At 40.1% G+C, this 17,622-nt stretch overlaps 2 protein-coding genes across 2 annotated transcripts; one reads left to right on the top strand and one right to left on the bottom strand.

Annotated features, from left to right (window-relative positions):
* Positions 1–254: 254 nt before the first annotated feature.
* On the top strand, positions 255–12,801 carry LOC129794463 (uncharacterized). The gene is made up of 15 exons (XM_055835215.1): positions 255–539; positions 613–1,088; positions 1,171–1,443; positions 1,508–1,673; positions 1,732–1,980; positions 2,039–2,355; positions 3,070–3,222; positions 5,192–5,322; positions 8,938–10,163; positions 10,866–10,970; positions 11,041–11,522; positions 11,592–11,864; positions 11,943–12,108; positions 12,171–12,419; positions 12,484–12,801. The coding sequence occupies exons 1-15, from the start codon at positions 471–473 to the stop codon at positions 12,799–12,801; spliced, it is 4,653 nt and encodes a 1,550-aa protein (XP_055691190.1). The 5' UTR covers positions 255–470.
* Positions 12,802–14,741: 1,940 nt separating this feature from the next.
* Positions 14,742–17,247, bottom strand: LOC129795791 (drebrin-like protein). Its single transcript, XM_055837270.1, has 5 exons — positions 17,078–17,247; positions 16,832–17,003; positions 16,251–16,732; positions 15,644–15,793; positions 14,742–15,581 (listed from the first exon to the last, which is right to left on the bottom strand). Exons 1-5 carry the CDS (start codon positions 17,158–17,160, stop codon positions 15,092–15,094), a joined length of 1,377 nt encoding a protein of 458 aa, XP_055693245.1. The 5' UTR covers positions 17,161–17,247; the 3' UTR covers positions 14,742–15,091.
* Between the last annotated feature and the right edge of the window lie 375 nt (positions 17,248–17,622).

The following is a 17,622-nucleotide window of genomic DNA, read 5'->3' as shown; positions in this document are numbered from 1 at the left end:
AACGTCGCTGGAAAGTTTAAAAATCGAATCTTCTTTCCAATTCGACTACTATTCCGATGAATACCTACATATACTTCAAAATATTTTCCATCAGTATGATTTTTTCCATTGATCTCTTAATGATTTCCGTGTGTCGCTATGAGCTTTAGATTATAGAGATAAATATTGTGTGAGATAAGGTATGATGTCACAATCGCAACATACATAGAAAAAATCAAAAATACATAGCAGAAAAAGCTCTAACATATGGTGGAAGCTAAAAATATACGCGAATTATCTTTCCTGAATTTATTGTTTAGATTGGACCACATACACAAACATATTTTGGGATTACGCATTAATGTTGTTTTCTTTCATCAACCGTCTGGCTATATAATTTTAATTTTCACGGCCACACTCGCTAGTCGATTTTTGTTGGTGATTCAGTTACAAGAGAAGTGCGGCTGGTGAAACGTGTGTGGTTTGTGAAAATGATTCTTGCACGAAGGAAATACTTTGATGCCAATCAATTGAGATATTTCTCAGTTCAAGCAAAGAGAGTAAGATTCTTGTTAATTCTTTTCAGAGGTTTTTCGGAGCTTAATCTTAATTATTTGTTAAAAAATTCAAAAGTTAACAGATGTCGAAGAGAGTGTTTTCGAGGAGAATTGGAAATCAGCAAAGCCCTATGATAAGATTCCTGGTCCATCGGGTTTGGGCTTCTTTCGGAGCTTCATGCCAGGCGGAAGATTCCACAAAATCGATTTAGTCGAAGTTACGAAAATCTTAATGAAAGAACATGGAGATATTCTAAAAATGCCGGGAACTTTCGGTATGAGAGATCGTGTATTGCTGAAAGATCCAAAAGATTTCGAAGTTGTTTTCCGGACTGAAGGACAATTTCCCATTCGGCGGGGATTCGATGTTATGGCCTATTACCGTAAGGTACACCGAAAGGACAGATACACATACTCAGCGGGACTTCTCAATGAACACGGTGAATCATGGTGGGATCTCAGGCATAAAGTTAATGGTGTTATGATGAAGCCTCAGATTACAAAGAACTACACTTCAGCTGTTGACGAAGTTAGCACGGATTTTGTCAAAAGGTGAGTTTTTTTTTAATAAAATTCTTTTTTAATCCTTTAAAACAATTTCCCAGATATTAAAGGAAATATTTTTCATAACCAGGCTACACAAACTGAGGGACTCAAACCTGGAAACACCGCCTAATCTTATCTATCACCTCAACGTTTGGGCGTTGGAATCAATCGCCTATATCACTATGAACCTGAGGCTTGGCCTTATCAGTGATAAACCCGATGCAGCTATTGATAAATTTTCACAAAACCTCAAAATAGTTTTCCAGCTAATGAACGATCTTGACTTCCAGCCATCTATCTGGAAAATCTACAAGACACCCAAATTCAATCGTTTCCTGAAAATTATGGATGAGCTCGAGGAGTAGGTTTTCTTTAGAAGTGTTAGTTCATTAGCATAAAAATGTATGATTTAACCTTCTTTACAGCTTCATTGTAAAGTACGTTGATAAGGGAGTGGAAAATTTAAAGGAAAAAGCCGCAAAAGGGGAGATCAGTCAAGGGGAAAAGAGTGTTTTGGAAAAACTCTATGAAATTGATAGAAATGTTGCTTTCCTCATGACTCTAGACTCCTTGCTAGCAGGAGTAGACACTGTAAGAACGAATTTTTCCTAAAATTTCCATGAGTGCTTAAAATTTGATTAATTTGCAGACAGCTGGAGCCACCTTTTCGACCCTCTACAACCTGGCTAAGAATCCCGAGAAGCAGAATATCCTCAGGGAAGAATTGCTGAAGATTCTCCCCGAGAAGGACTCTCCACTAACAACGGAAAATATGAAAAACATGCCTTACTTGAGGGCCTGCATTAAGGAAGCAATAAGATTAATGCCAGTTATACCTGGTAATCTAAGGACAACAGGACAGGATATTGTTCTGAAAGGATATCAAATTCCGAAGAATGTAAAGCTAAGAAGAGGCTCAATTACTTCATAGATTTTCATAAAGATCTTTCTTACAGACCGATATTATTATGTTCAATCAATTCCTACATTTGGATGAAGGCTACTTCCCAGATGCTAAAGCCTTCATTCCTGAACGCTGGCTTAGATCGCAGGAAAAGCATGAGAATTACAATCCATTCACGTATCTTCCATTTGGATTTGGGAGCCGCAATTGTGTTGGGCGGAGATTTGCCGAAATGGAAATTGAGACTTTAGTTTCACGGCTAGTCCGGAATTACGTCCTGGAATGGCATCATCCTCCCCCGACTATACGCTCAATAGCCATTAATATGGCTACAGGAGATCTAAAGCTGCGTCTACGAGACTACCAATGATCCTAAAAGGATCAATCGTGGTTTCATTACAGTATTTTGCATTACTTTTACTAAACCTTAAACTTATGTCGTAATTAAAATAGAACTTACACAAAATCGAGACTTAAGCTTAGAGTCCAGAAAACACTTAATACAAATTTAGAACACATGCACTTTACCTATATACTTTGTAAAAAAAATGATTTGCAATAAAGTTTGTGATAAGATTAGGTCTAATCTTTTTGAATTTTTGTGCATTAATTCATTTTGCTTACTAAGCATGATACGCGGAATATTTCAAAGCGTAATTCAAAACAAGCAAAAAAGCTTCATCATCATGAAAAAAAACTTTCTTAGCTTCAAATGAAGAAGGTGTTAAAAGTGATAAGTTTTGGGTCAAAGACTTATTCATTACTTGAAATAAATTTTAAGAGTATTAAATAAAACTATAACTTCTTCTTTTTTATTGTTCATAAGTAATGCTCTAAGCAAGAAACGTGCTGCTGCAATATTGACAAAGTCACGACATTTTCAATGTATTCCAAGTTAAACGGCGACTGAATGTCTTTTAATTCTACAATTTTAGTAATCTTCTGGTATTCATCCATTAAAAATGGGTACAATGTGGATAAATTTTTTTTGGTTTTCTTTGCTTGTTACTTCATATTGTAGTGGATCCTTTTTTAAAGAGAAGAATAGCGTAAGGAACGTAAAGGACATCTCACATTCTATAGTGGCTACACATCCTACTCATCCACCAAGAACTACTACTGTCCCTACAACAACAACTCCGCCTACTACGACTACTCCTCCTACGACTACTACAGAGGCTTCAACGACTACTCCGCCTACGACTACTACAGAGGCTACAACAACTACAACAGAAGGTGGATTTTTAATTTTTTTGTCATACGTGTCTCACCTCCATTAACAAAGAACATCAGCAGTTAACGTGGCAATGTTACGACTGATAATTTGCCATATGTTTGGTAATCGCTTAGCTTTCTTAGGCATTTAAAAATCTTATGAAGCTCCAGGACTTTAAGATTTTTTAAAGAATCCAACAGTCGTTTATAATTTAAACAGGAAAAGCATCCAAAGTTGTGATCAGAAAAGGAAACTAGGATGAACAACAAACTTTATTCAAAAATCTTCCTTCTTTCACCATAGCCTGAAGGCAACAAATCTTTAACAATTTTACCTACAATTTCTTTAATTTTTTCCTTCAGCTCCAATCGTGCCTGTTTGTCCTGTACACGAGGAATGGATTGAATGCAGTGAAGGCAGTGAAGAATATCGCTGTGAGTTGCAGTGCGGAGATTTTCGGGGGAAATGTTCCGGGAAAACCGAATGTCCTGGATGCTTCTGTCAAGAAGGATTCTTTCGCCACCCTGGAACCAACCAATGCGTCTCATCTAAATACTGCCCAACAGTTGAATGTCCCCCAAATGAAATATACTCTCTATGTGGAAAATCTTGTCATGAAGACTGCTATATGAGCGTGCAGGATTGTCGCAATGAACCCTGCTGCGAAGGCTGCTTCTGTTGCGACGGTTACAAGAGGATAGATGGTTTTTTTTTTTTTTACCCACCTCCACCCCTCAGGTCCTCAGCTCGTAGAGCTGATTTCGGACCGAGGCATTGCCGCAATGGCTACTTAGCCCGCTAGTGCATTAGCCCAAGTGCACTAGCAGAAAAAAAAAAAAAAAAAACACAGAAACACAAGGGAGTGAACAAATAACGACGAGGCCAAAAATAAGGGGGACTTCACTTAGACTTTGATTTCATTAACGTGGACAAAACAATCAATTGCACGCAAGGCAATAACTGAGCGTTGCTCAAGAGACACCGCACAGATATCCCTAGAACACACACAGCCACCGCATTTCAGCAACAAATCATCTCGACCGACACAAGCAACACTACAGAAGAACAAGACATGGTCTACATCCTTGTATGCGGGGCATACCTCACACAACGACTGAGCCACAACATTAATCCTCGAAAGGTGCGCATTCAGCCTATAATGATTGCTCATTATTCGGCTGATGACCACAATCTCTCTGCGACTGAGCAAGCGCAACTTTGAAAACCACGGAGTCTCCTGTACTTTAGGCAAAATTGAGTAACAAAACCTACCCAAATCGTCCCTATCCCACTCTTTTTGCCAATCTTTCATACTTTGCTTATGTAAGACTAGCGGCAGCTCTTCTTCAGATTCTCTACTAAGTGCAATGAGGCCGTCCATTCTGCGGGCGTACACAGCAATGCGATTAGCTGGGCGCCTCGACACAAGTACACGAATGTCCTGCCAAAGCTCCTCCTGAACGAACCTTGCTCTCGCAAGTAAACGTTCAATGAGCAAATCAAACCTGATTTGCAGAGGCATGATGCCTGACAGGACCTCCACTGACATTGTGTGTGTGCTTTGCATCAACCCAAGGCAACATCGTAGCGCCTTCCATTGAACTCTCTCTAATTTAATCAAATGGGACGCAGCCATTCCACCAAATGCGAAGCAACCGTACTCAAGAATAGGGCGAACGACAGTTTTAAAAATAATAAGCATAAGTTTAGGGTGTGCACCCCAACTCAAGCCAGCAACAGCTCTAAGGAAATTGAGACGTAAGGAACTTCGCGCAACTACATCACGACAATGAGCCGCGAAAAGGCATTTGCGATCAAAAATCACGCCTAAGTACCTGAACGTGTTTGTCTGAGGTAGTACAGTGTTATCCATTTCCACTTGCACCACAACTTCCCGATGCGTTTTAGAGAACACTAAAACCTCAGATTTTTCCTTGGAAACACTAAGTCCTAAACTGTCATAAAACGTATTCAAATTCCTACAAGCAGCAGTCAGTTCGCTTCCAATTACTTCAGCATTCGCACTTTCAATTCCGATCACTACGTCATCAGCATACTGCAGAATGAAGCAGTTACGTGGAACATAGCGCTCGATATCATGGACATAGAGATTATACAAGGTAGGGGACAACACCGACCCCTGAGGAAGGCCCAATCGACCCACTCTTTTGGCAACTATCTGAGAATTGTTAACGACCAACATCTCCCTGCACTCCATGAGACTGTAAATTGCAGCCACAACTCCGCCTGGCAATCCCAAAACCCTCAAACTTAAGCACAACACATCTATAAGAACCGTGTCGTACGCAGAAGCAACGTCCAAGAATACACACCCCACAGCATTTTGGTTTTCAAATGCTACTTGCACCTTTGTATGTAGTGCGGCAATACAATTCTGTGTACCTCTACTCCTACAAAACCCGAACTGCGAGTTAGGAAGAATATTGCTATCAGTCAGCCATAACTGAAGCCTGCACAGAATCAATTTTTCGTACAATTTACGCACCACTGACAAAAGGCTGATAGGGCGAAAGTTCTTGGGGTTAGTTCTATCTTTATTGGGTTTTGGAATAGCAATAACTTTAGCCTCCTGCCACTTCTCCGGAATCGTGCATGATTTCCAGAAGTAATTAAGAAGACCGAGCAAGGCTTCAATACCTCTTCTAGGAAGCTTCTTCAGGAATATTGCACGAATATTATCCGTACCTGGAGCTTTGTTCCTGAGTGATTTAATGCCAAACTCAATCTCCTCAAAACTAAACTGGCCAGTCAACTGATGGTTATCGATACCATGTTCATTGGGTACAAAGAAATTTTGAGGCTTCGCTACAAATGGCGGCGCTAATCTATCGGCAAACTGTTCTGCCCATTCGTCCCTAAACACACTTTGATTTTGTTTTGATAAACCTCTGAACGACCTAGCCAAGTTCCACATTTCTGACAGGGCTGTGGAGCTTGAAAAGGACGAACAACGATCTCTCCACAAACCAATTTTCTTCCGTTTCATAGTGCGTTTAGTAAGGGAATCAATCCTTGTATAGGCAAGAAAAGATGCTCGATCACCGTACCTTTGAAATCTTTGGAAAGCAGAGCGCCTCAAATTCCAAAACCTACGACACTCCTGATCAAACCATGGCTTATTTTGTTTATTTTCACGTCTGAGCATAGGAACTCCTGCTTCGTTCACAGCTGCAAGTACAGCATCAATGAACTTCTGATATTTATCCACACTATCAGGCAGTGACTCAATTTCCATTAGCTGATTCTCAAAACTGGTGTTAAACTTTCTCCAGTCAATGTATGAATAATCGATTCTTTGGAATGGATCATTCTGAGCAGCAGAATTAGCTGCATTATCTCTATTGCAAGAAATAGTCAGCACAATGGGAAAATGATCACTGCCCAGTGTGTTATCATATGTGTCCCATACACAATCAATCGCTAAAGCTTGTGATACCATGGTTAGATCAAGGATGCTAGGTGAACAAGGAGGACAAGCTACTCTCGTAAATCTGCCATCATTAAGTACAATTAGATTGGACCTTTCCACCCATTCCTCAATTATTCTACCGTTTGCGTCAGTCAACTCAGAGCCCCAAAGACTACCATGCGCATTAAAATCTCCCATAATAATCACCCTACCATCAGAATTAGAAGGTATAAGCCTATTAAAGTCACGCTCACTCAATCTATGGTTATTTGTGGAATAAACTGAGAATATACGGAACACGGTTCCGTTTACTGAGAGATCAATGCACACACAGTCGCCACCCAAATCCGCTGAAAGTTCAACACGTGTATAAAACATATTAGATTTAATGGCTAACAAAACACCCCCGCCTCTTGGCGACCTATCTTTGCGCACTATGTCATATCCGGTCAATCTAAAAGACAGACTGGATAGTTTCGTTTCCTGAATAGCGACAACACTTATATTAAGTTCGTCACAGATCGCAGCCAAATCGTGCACTTTCGATCGGACGCCATTGCAGTTCCATTGGAGTAACTTAACCACATTTATTGTTTCACTAGGCATCTTCCTCTTCCTCCTCTTCCTCCTCCTGAAGGAAAGAGCCTAACAACTTGGGCAGAAACCGTTCTACAATAGGAAACACAATAACTTCTAACAACTCAAGAATATCACTCTCCACATCGAAAGCTGCCAAGAGTTTCAAAACAACTTTCTTCCAGCCTTTCGGCTCGGACTCTTCAGAGGACTTTTTCTTAATCTTTATGCGTGCCCTACTAGTCTGACTCTTCATCTGTTTCGCCTTCCCCTTCTCTTCCATTAACCTCTCCTCCTGTTCGGCTACCTTCTTGCGATGAAACTTCTTCTGAGTCAATCGCGTAACATCAAATGCGCTCTTTGGTCGCTTGACTCTGCGTTTGACTTTATTGTCAAGAGATTCCGCCACCGTAGGGAAATCAGAATCCGAATCAGACATATCATCTTCCATCCCACTGATAGCCTCAAAAGGATTTTCACTCTCAAAAAGACTTCTCTTCGATCCATGTGGCCCTTTAACAACCTGAGAGTACGATACATTATGCCTCACTTTAGCGTTCTTTAATGCTTTTTCAGCATGTAAAGCCCTCGCTTTGCACACGTGCTGTGCTTGGGGAAATGTCTCATTGCAATTAGGACATTTGAAACCGGTTTGGCTGCACACAGTTTTGCCGTCTTCGTGTACTAAACCACACTTATTGCATCGCGACTTATTCCCACAAAACTTCACGGTATGGCCATAGCGCAAGCACTTTGAGCAATACATGACCTTGTCGCTATAGCCATGTACCGTGATCACAAGACCCTCAGCCGCGATAAAATCTGGCAGGATATTACCTTGAAAGGTAACTCTAACTGCCCTAGCCGGTACCCACTCTACTTTACGCTCAAGTGGCGGAGCGCCCGAAGACGAAGCGCCACCTGCTGAAAAAACTTCCGTAACTTTCTTCTTTCTCATACGGAACACATCCAGCACCTTGATCTCGGCATTAACTGCCTCCCTCAATTTCCCAACACCATTCTTGATGATTTCTTCCGGCTCATCAAGATCCAAAATTACCACCCCATCCACTTCCACCTCCTTTGCCTGAATATAAACCCTGAACTGGGTGAAATCTTTGTCCAAAGGAAGCACGTTTGCCTCATTTATCCCTGTGAGAATCACCTTAACCTTGTCCGAGAAAATCTTGCGTATTTCAATGATAGTTTTGTACTTCGCATAAAGCTTCTTCGACAAGGTTACCTGATTCACTGATTGCCCATCTTTGCCCCTAAAGTAAACCACAAAAGGGCCCTTAGCATCAGGAGCATAAAACCGAATCCTATTAGCTAATGCCGCCACGTTTTGGGAAGAAGAATTTGCCGTGTTTTGCTTAAATTCATCAGGATCGGATTCAAATTCGTCTCCATTTGCACGACCACCACTGTCCTCTCCCATCGCTGCGCAATTCAATGCGCACCCGTTAGTCGGAGATAAGCTCGTACGACTTTGCTCACTTATACACCAAAGCTACTCTAACAATGAAAAAACCCGAAAATTTCCCCACCAGAGAAACTAAAAACCCGGAAAAAAGAAAACTTCACCCCAAATTAATAAGAAAATATTGAAAAACCACCCCCAATCACTAAGAAAAACTAATCTCAAAATAAATCGCCTCACTAACTTAATAAATCTCAAAAAATATCCAAAATTCACTGAACGACTCTTCTAATCGACCACTCACTTCAGCAAGCGAAACGCAACTGAGGATAGATGGTGTTTGCGTGCCCTATTCCAATTGCACATGTGGCCCAAATGAACGCTACGACTATGGGAATGAATGCGAGGAGTCTTGCGTTGATCAAGCCACGTGCATTGGTTTACCTAAATACCTATGCTGCACCTGCATTGATTACTACAAACGCATCAATGGAACCTGTGTACTTGAAGGCAATTGCACATGTGGCAAAAATGAAGTGTACACCCCACTCAATGAATGTTTCGATACATGCTTCGGGAATCCCTATGATTGCTTAAAGCAAGTCTCGTACAATCGATGCAGCTGTGGTGGAGGATTCAAGAGAGTCAATGAAACATGCGTTTCATATGATAAATGTACCTGTCCTGAGCATGAGGTCAGTGCTGTTGGTAATTCCTGCTACGACGAATGCGGAAGTAAACCATTAGACTGTGCTCAAATCTTTGCCTACCCAACGTGCCTTTGTGAACCAAACTATGCTAGAATTGATGGAGTTTGCGTCCCAGACTGTGAATGTCCTTGTGGACAACATGAAGAGTACAAAATATCCAGTGAGTGCATTGAAAAATGCGGAGAAACTGCTAAGAGTTGCAAGGATGAATATCAATGGAAGCGATGCACTTGTAAGGAAAACTTCAAAAGAATTAATGGCACATGCGTTCCAGATTGCGATTGTGGATGCCCAGCGCATGAGCATATGGATAGCATGAATGACTGCTTTGAAAAATGCGGAATGTATCCAGATAAGTGTGCTGAGTTGCCTTTAGTTCGAAAATGTTTCTGCGATGCAGGATATGTTCGCGTGAACGGGACTTGTGTCAAGGATTCCATATGCAAATGTCCAGTCAATTCAAGCTATCGCTTTGGGAATGATTGCTACGATATGTGTGGCTCCAATGAAGCTGAATGTGATTGCCAACCAACAACTAAACGGTGCATGTGCGATGAAGGATACGTCAGGATCAATAAAGCCTGCGTTCCTGAGACCAAGTGCTCTTGTGGACTTAATGAAGAGTACGCTCTGAGTAATAAATGCATGGAACAGTGTGGCAAATCTTTTGACGATTGTCGCAACAAACCTATGTATAAGATGTGTACCTGTCTGCCTGACTACAAGAGAATCAATGGCAAGTGCGTACCTGATACAAAATGTCCTTGCGGTACCAAGAAAGTCTATCGATATGGTAGTGATTGCTGGGATGGATGCAATAGAAACGTAACTTCTTGTTTGGAATCTGTGTGCAAGAAAGGATGTTACTGTGCTGAAGGATATAGCAGCATTAACAACACCTGTGTTCCTACAACCTCACCTCAATGTGAAGGAAACCCCGAAAACACGTGTGGGTTGAATGAAGAGCATAAATGTGGAGTTAAATGTCTCGAGGAGTGCACAAGAGATGAAGACAGATGTACAAGGAGATCTACCACCTGTGGTTGCTTTTGTAAAAGTAATTTTAAACGACTGAATGGAAAATGCGTGAGTCTCAGTGTCTGCACTAATAGCCTTAAGCCTTCTGTGGCCCCTAAACCTGCTCAAACAGCTCAACCTACTCAAACTGCTCAACCTGCTCAAACTGCTCAACCTACTCAAACTGCTCAACCTGCTCAACAACCGAATAACAACAACCAAAACTCACCGCTCGTTCATATTGGTCTCTTCTAATTTGTTCTTTTATAAAAGCCAAATAAATAAAATATTGACCGAATACATAACTCTTATCAATTTATAGCATTAGCGTATATAAAAAAATGAAAACACAACCAAGAGTATGATGACGGTGCAGAAACGACAAGATAATTATTTTTACAATTCATCAGTTCACCAACACTGTCCAAAATATTTGATTGTGGTACCTTTGGCTATGATTCCATATTCGCGGTAGCAGAGAGTATTTAAGGAAGACTCTACCTGCTACAGAAGCAGTTGCTGCTAAACCGTCGTGGTAGAAGTTTCAAAATGTTCATTGCTCGCAGAAGTTACGGTGCTAATCAGTTGCGTTCCTTTTCAGCTCAAGCTAAGAGGGTATAGTGCTTTCTTGGTTAATCTTTTTTAGTTAAAATTCTCCAGTTAATGGTGAATTTTTTTATTTAAGGCAACTGCTACGGATTTCAATGACGAAGCTATTGAAACAAAATGGCAAAGTGCCAAACCCTATCAGAGCGTACCAGGACCATCAGCTCTGGGCCTGTTCAGGAGTCACCTACCAGGTGGACAATTCCATGGGATGCCTTTTATAAAAATCCACGAGAATATGATTAAAAATTACGGACAAATCTACAAAATGGCTGGATCTTTCGGGAAGAGGGATGTTGTCTTTGTGACTGATCCCAAGGATTTTGAGACAGTCTTCCGTACAGAAGGACAATTCCCAATGCGCAGGGGTTTCGACACAATCACGTACTACCGTAAGCAGCATAGAAAGGAGAAGTATCCCATTTCGGCGGGTCTTCTCAATGAAGAAGGTCAAGCATGGTGGGATCTGAGGCATAAAGTGAATGGTGTTATGATGAAGCCACAAGTTACAAAAGGCTACACCTCGGCTGTTGATGAAGTAACATTGGACTTTGTTAAGAGGTAATAAACTAAACTAAAGCTCATTTTTTTTTGTTTTTACCCTGTTACATTCCACGAAAATGCTTTTAGGCTGCACAATTTGAGGGATTCTAACTTGGATACACCGCCTAATTTAATATTCAACCTCAATCTGTTTGCCTTGGAGTCAATATCCTACGTCACAATGAATATCCGGCTAGGACTTATTGAGGAAAAAACAGATGCAAATGTTGAGAAATTCATGCAAAACTTCAAAATTCTCTTTGGGCTGCTGTACGAGCTGGATTTCAAACCTTCCATATGGAAGATCTACAAAACCGCCAAATTCCATCAATTTATGCAAGTTATGGATGAGTTGCATGAGTAAGTAAAGTCGAGTAAAGCTCTATTAGGGACTGATAAGATTAATTAAGGCTTAACTACTTTAAAATTTCTTCGTAGGGGCATTGAGATATTCATTGCTAAAGGTTTAGAGAATTTAAATCAAAAGATTGCAAAAGGAGAGAAGAGTGAAGGGGAAAAGGGTGTCTTAGAGAAGCTCTATGCAATTGATAAGGACGTTGCCATCCTTATGGCATTGGATTCCTTGCTAGCAGGAGTTGATACTGTAAGAACTATATAGTTTCTCTCTCATTTTCACGAATTACATAAAAATTAATTAATTTGCAGACAGCAACAGCTTCCTTTATGATTCTCTATACTTTGGCAAAAAATCCTGAGAAACAGGATATCCTCAGGGAAGAATTGCTGAAGATCCTTCCGGAAAAGGACTCGCCACTTACTGAGGAAAATATGAAGAATATGCCTTACTTGAGGGCCTGCATTAAGGAAGCAATGAGATTAATGCCAAATATCAGTGGTATGATGAGGACAACAGGAAAGGACATTGTCCTGCGGGGATATCAAATTCCTAAAGAAGTAAATCTTCTCTAAGCATCTCCATATTAATGAATTTCAAATAATAATTTTCACATCTTTTCAGACCGATATTTTCATGCTTAATGAACTAATACTCAAGGATGAACACTACTTCCCACAAGCTAAATCTTTCCTCCCTGAGCGATGGCTGAGGTCACAGGAGAAGCACGAGAACTACAACCCATTCATATTCCTCCCATTTGGCTTTGGGAGCAGGAATTGTGTCGGACGGAGGTTTGCAGAGCTCGAAATTGAGTCTCTCGTGGCACGATTGGTGAGGAATTATCGACTAGAATGGCCACATCCTCCTCCTACAATTCGTTCAATGTCCATCAATCTACCCCAAGGAGACCTTAAACTGCGTCTGAGGGATTACCAATAAGTTTAATTTAAACTAACTTTGATAATTCGAGTTCTCAATATTCTCTTTGAAAAAAAATAAATATGTGCATATTCTAATAAAAAGTTTTTCAATTTTTTTCTCTTTTAAAGTGGAATGAAAGATGAAAATGTTAGAAAAGGAGTCTATTCACTTTTCACCACCGCATGACTTCCTTCAATAATGCAACAGATTTTAACGAAAATTTCATTGAGAATTAAAAAAAAAGAAATATGCAAGAAGTAAATTTTCTATTTTCTACTTTGATGGAAAATTCGTGGAATATTTGCTCAAATTCTTCAATTATACGACAACATATCGAGGGCTACATTGTAAAACCGGCTAACTTTGTATGGGCTCCGAACCGACTTAGCCGTTTTAATAATGTAGCCTTCGATATAGCTCAATTTTCTTTGAAATAAAAAAAAGCGTATAAATCATATGCTTCTATTGACATTTGTAAGATCTTCTATTTATTTCTATGTAAGATTTCTTGAGCTGGACGTTATCACAACAAAGCCTATTTATAAGATGAAATATAATCATTTATCAGAGCAATAGAGCATATGCAGCATGCATCGAATTACAATGTGGGCGTAGTTTTTTTTGCGTTTCATTAGCAAAGGATGTCATGCACAATACAAGGGCGAAGTACCTAATTGAAGGAAACGCAGAAAACAATTTTAACCCACCCAGTCTTGTAGGGAATCAAAAAAGGATAAAGAATCGCCAAAAATATTCACCTTTTTCCACTGGGGTCACAGAGAAAAAAGACAATAAAGTTTTGTAAAAATTCAAAAAAATTAGCCGCCATTCGCCATTTTGTTCATTTCAATGCATGAATCATATGTTTCAATGCTTCGCCATGAGCTTGTCTATGAGAGTTTGACATTTCATTCATGTTTTTTTGGGAAAAAATAAAAAAATTGCGTATTTTTTAGTTTAATTATCGTGGTAAATGTGTTTTACGTGTTGTTCGAGAGTGATTTTTATATCTGAATACCTGAAGGATGAATTCCCGCACAGCTTGTGACCGTCTCAGCGAGCACATCTCTCGTTACAAAACAAAGCAATCCAAAAACAATGGTCGTGGATCGTCTTGAAGATGACTTTTTCACGAATTGAGAGATCCTCTGCGCTGGAATCCTTTGCGTTTCACACCACCACGACGGACAAGACGATGGATTGCTGGTTTTGTGATTCCCTGGATGTTGTCACGCAAAACCTTACGATGTTTCTGGGCACATCCTTTCCCAAGACCTTTTCCACGACCAATGTTGTGCTCGCTGAGACGGTCACAAGCTGTGCGGGAATTCATCCTTCAGGTATTCAAATGTAAAAATCACTTTTGAACAACACGTAAAACACATTTACCACGATAATTAAACTAAAAAATACGCAATTTTTTTATTTTCTCCCAAAAAAAAAATAAATGAAATGTCAAACTGTCATCGACAAGCTCATGACGAAGCATTGAAACATATGATTCATGCATTGAAATGAACAAAATGGCGAATGGCGGTCAATTTTTTTGAATTTTCACAAAACTTTATTGCCTTTTTTCGTTGTGACCCCAGTGGAAAAAGGTGAATATTTTTGGCGATTCTTTATCCTTTTTTGATTCCCTACAAGACTGGGTGGGTTAAAATTGTTTTCTACGTTTCCTTCAATTAGGTACTTCGCCCTTGTATTGTGCATGACATCCTTTTGTAAAATGTTTCAAGAGTTCAATTTTGTCGAAAATTGTGAGTTCTATAGCTTTTTTAAACGAGTTTTGAGCTCATTCAAAAATATATTTATCCGGTGTAAAGTTTAAATTAAACACCATATATGAATAAAAATGAATAGACTCCTTTACCTTAAGCAAAGATTCGTCTACAAAAAGAAATAAAAAAAAAAGAATTCTACCAGCTATTCTGCAAAGAAATAAATTTACAAATCAATTTCTTTTGCATGTTTTCACATTTATTTAATTGTATACATAATCTTTCTAAATATATAGACGAGGAATACTTGGGATTGCCAATAACATTATTACAATAAACATAGTTGATCAAGTTTTGTGCGCCGAATATTAACGAATTGCAGTTGAAAAAAAAATGAAAATAATTCTTTCAGTGTTAAAAATTAGAAAAAAAAATACTGTGTAAAAAGTACTTAAAAAAAGAGATAAAAATGTTTGATTAGCTGATGAGGGGGGACCCTAGTTTAGGGGTGTAGTGTGATTGTTGTCCTATATAATTATTAATTCGTGTTGTAAAAAATCGACCACTACGGATTTTTTTCTTTGCATTTAGTTTTCTTCGAGTAGCTGCACATAGTTTGCCGGGAAGAGCCCATAGCTGCCGTCAGGACCAAGCCCCTGCCACCATCCTTCATCAATGCGATCAATGTGTGTGATCACATCGCCGGGATCGAAATTAATTTCCGTCTCATCGGCTGCTTGGTAGTCATACAGGGCCACAGCACGGAGCCCAGCATCCGTAAGGATACTCTCCACGGTGGCTTGGTCTTCCTTGGGAGACTCCACGGGGGATGATGATGCAGCTGGCAGGGGCTTGGCCTCCTCAACGGGGGTCTGTTCCACACTTTTCGTATGGGGTGATCGCTTAATTGTGCTAAATTGCTCTTCTTCCGCTTCGAATCCATGTGGTGGATTCTGTGGCACTGCCGCCTGCCCATTTGTTGGCAAATTTTCCGGCACACTCTCTTCCTGTTGCTGATTCAGGGAATTTATACGCTGTGCCAGGGAATTTCGAGCAGGCTTCACAGGAGCTGATGCTCTATAAAAACCCCACAATGTATTGCAAAAGGGTAAAAAATGAAAATTTCTCGTTTTACTCACTTTGTAACCGGAACATTCGTCGTATTTTGTGAGAATATTGCCTTTGCCTGCCCCACACGGGATCCAATCAATTCCCGTGCCTCCTGATTCCGTTGCTGCCTCATCATTTCCGCACTTGTTTGAGTGCGTACGGGAGATTCCATCGGTTGGCTACGCCGAAAGAGAATGGAAGACAATATGAAATGAAATGTTTTTCTCTCTGGTTAATGATTCATCTTCAATTAATTTTTCTTTCTCTCCTCAACACATGTCTCTCATTTAAATTAATTGTAGTTTTTTTTCGTGAATTTCTCCCCTATTAAAATACAAATACTATACGTATAAATTAGAGTCGTGTGAAAGTGAATGTAATCTGTATATTGTGTGCCATTCGCAAAGCAACTACTTCTTGTTGTTTTAAAATGCTTAATTTTGAAAATTTGATAAAATTCCTTTTTCTAAAGGAAAGTTCTTTAAAATAAATTTTTAATTAGCCATTAAAAATGTATTAATAAGTAAAATATTGCGCTATGAATGGCACACACTGTAAATTATCTTTTATGCATTTTTATTGAATTAAATGGAATTTAAAAAGTGAAAATTAGAAGAATTTCGTTTATGAACTCACCTAGATTTGGAGGCAATCAATGTGGCGGCTTCGGCAGCAGGAGACGTTGGGGGGCTCTTCGCCTCCGGCATAACAGTCCTCTTTTCCCTCTCACTGTGCTCCCGTTCTTCACGCTGACGACGCTCCTCCTCCACTTTGAGCACCTCCAAACGCTTCCTTTCACGCTCCACTTCAACACGTTTCTTCTCCTCCTCCTCCTCGCGGCGCCAGAAATTATCTCTTTCCGCGGCATTAATCTCCTTGGCGGGAATGACACGAGTATATGTGGTGCCCACGGGACCACGTTGGGGTTCTTCCACCCTTCGGGGTTCCTTGAAGCTATACGCCGACCCCACAAGGCTCAGCTTCTGCAGAATTCTCTCCTCATCGACGTCATCTTCCAGCCGGGCATTAATTGTGAGATGAGCACCCTTTAGAAGGTTTGCAACATCTCTCGTGTGATTGGCACATGTTCCCTTGCGCAGTACCGGAGCACCTTCACCCTAATTACAAACAAGAAGACAAATTGTAATAAAATGACTCAATGACTTATCTTATCAGGACGTTAGCCAAACACACACACACGCGCGCGAAATACCCACCTGCCAGTTGATGAGGATATTCTTGGAGAGGGATGTTTTAGGGTCCTGCACCCGTACGAAGGCATACATGATTTTCCCACTATTTAGATCCTCATTCAGCTCCTGGATACCCCCATTGCCAGTACCCACGACTTTTAAATCATTCGTCTGACCCTCGTAGCCGAACAACGCCCTGAAGATTGAAAAGAAATTCAAGATAAAATCTCTCTTCGTGTGCAAAAAAAATTCACTGAGAGCTCTATTTACCAATCCGTGTCTGTTTTGTCGTCCAGGACATCCTGCCAGGCTGCTACGATAGCCTCGCGGTTCTTGGACAGATTCACCGTCATTGGGAATGTTGGCAAATGGGGCAAGAGTTTGGAACTGCGGGGACTTAACCAAAAAAATCGCGATGACCATCAAAACGTCAAATCCGCAAGTTTTGAAGGGGGAGTGAGTAATTTTTTACAGCGTAAAAAATAGTGTAATTAAATGTTGATTTTATTACGTTTGGAATGATGTTTTACTTGGTCTCTCTGGAAATTATGAAGGAATTAATTTTAGCAACTTATTTGCTTCTGGACGATTGGAAGCCACTAGAATCTGTCTCTATACCAGACGTCCTAGATAACCGTTTGCCATAAATGGAGCAGTTGGGTATTACAACATTACTTTAACTTCTTAATTTCAGCGATCTTAGCCATCACACTGTTATTTTCTATACTTTTTGGTACCTATTTAAAGAAAAGGACAAAGATTAAAGTATTAATCTAATTTCTGAGTTTCAGTTTAGCTTCTAAGCCGGTCAAAAT

This window comes from Lutzomyia longipalpis, chromosome 4 (genome assembly GCF_024334085.1).
Source record: "Lutzomyia longipalpis isolate SR_M1_2022 chromosome 4, ASM2433408v1".
Lineage (NCBI taxonomy): Eukaryota > Metazoa > Arthropoda > Insecta > Diptera > Psychodidae > Lutzomyia > Lutzomyia longipalpis.
Note: the sequence above shows the minus strand (reverse complement) of the source record. Positions and strands in the feature narration are given on the sequence as shown.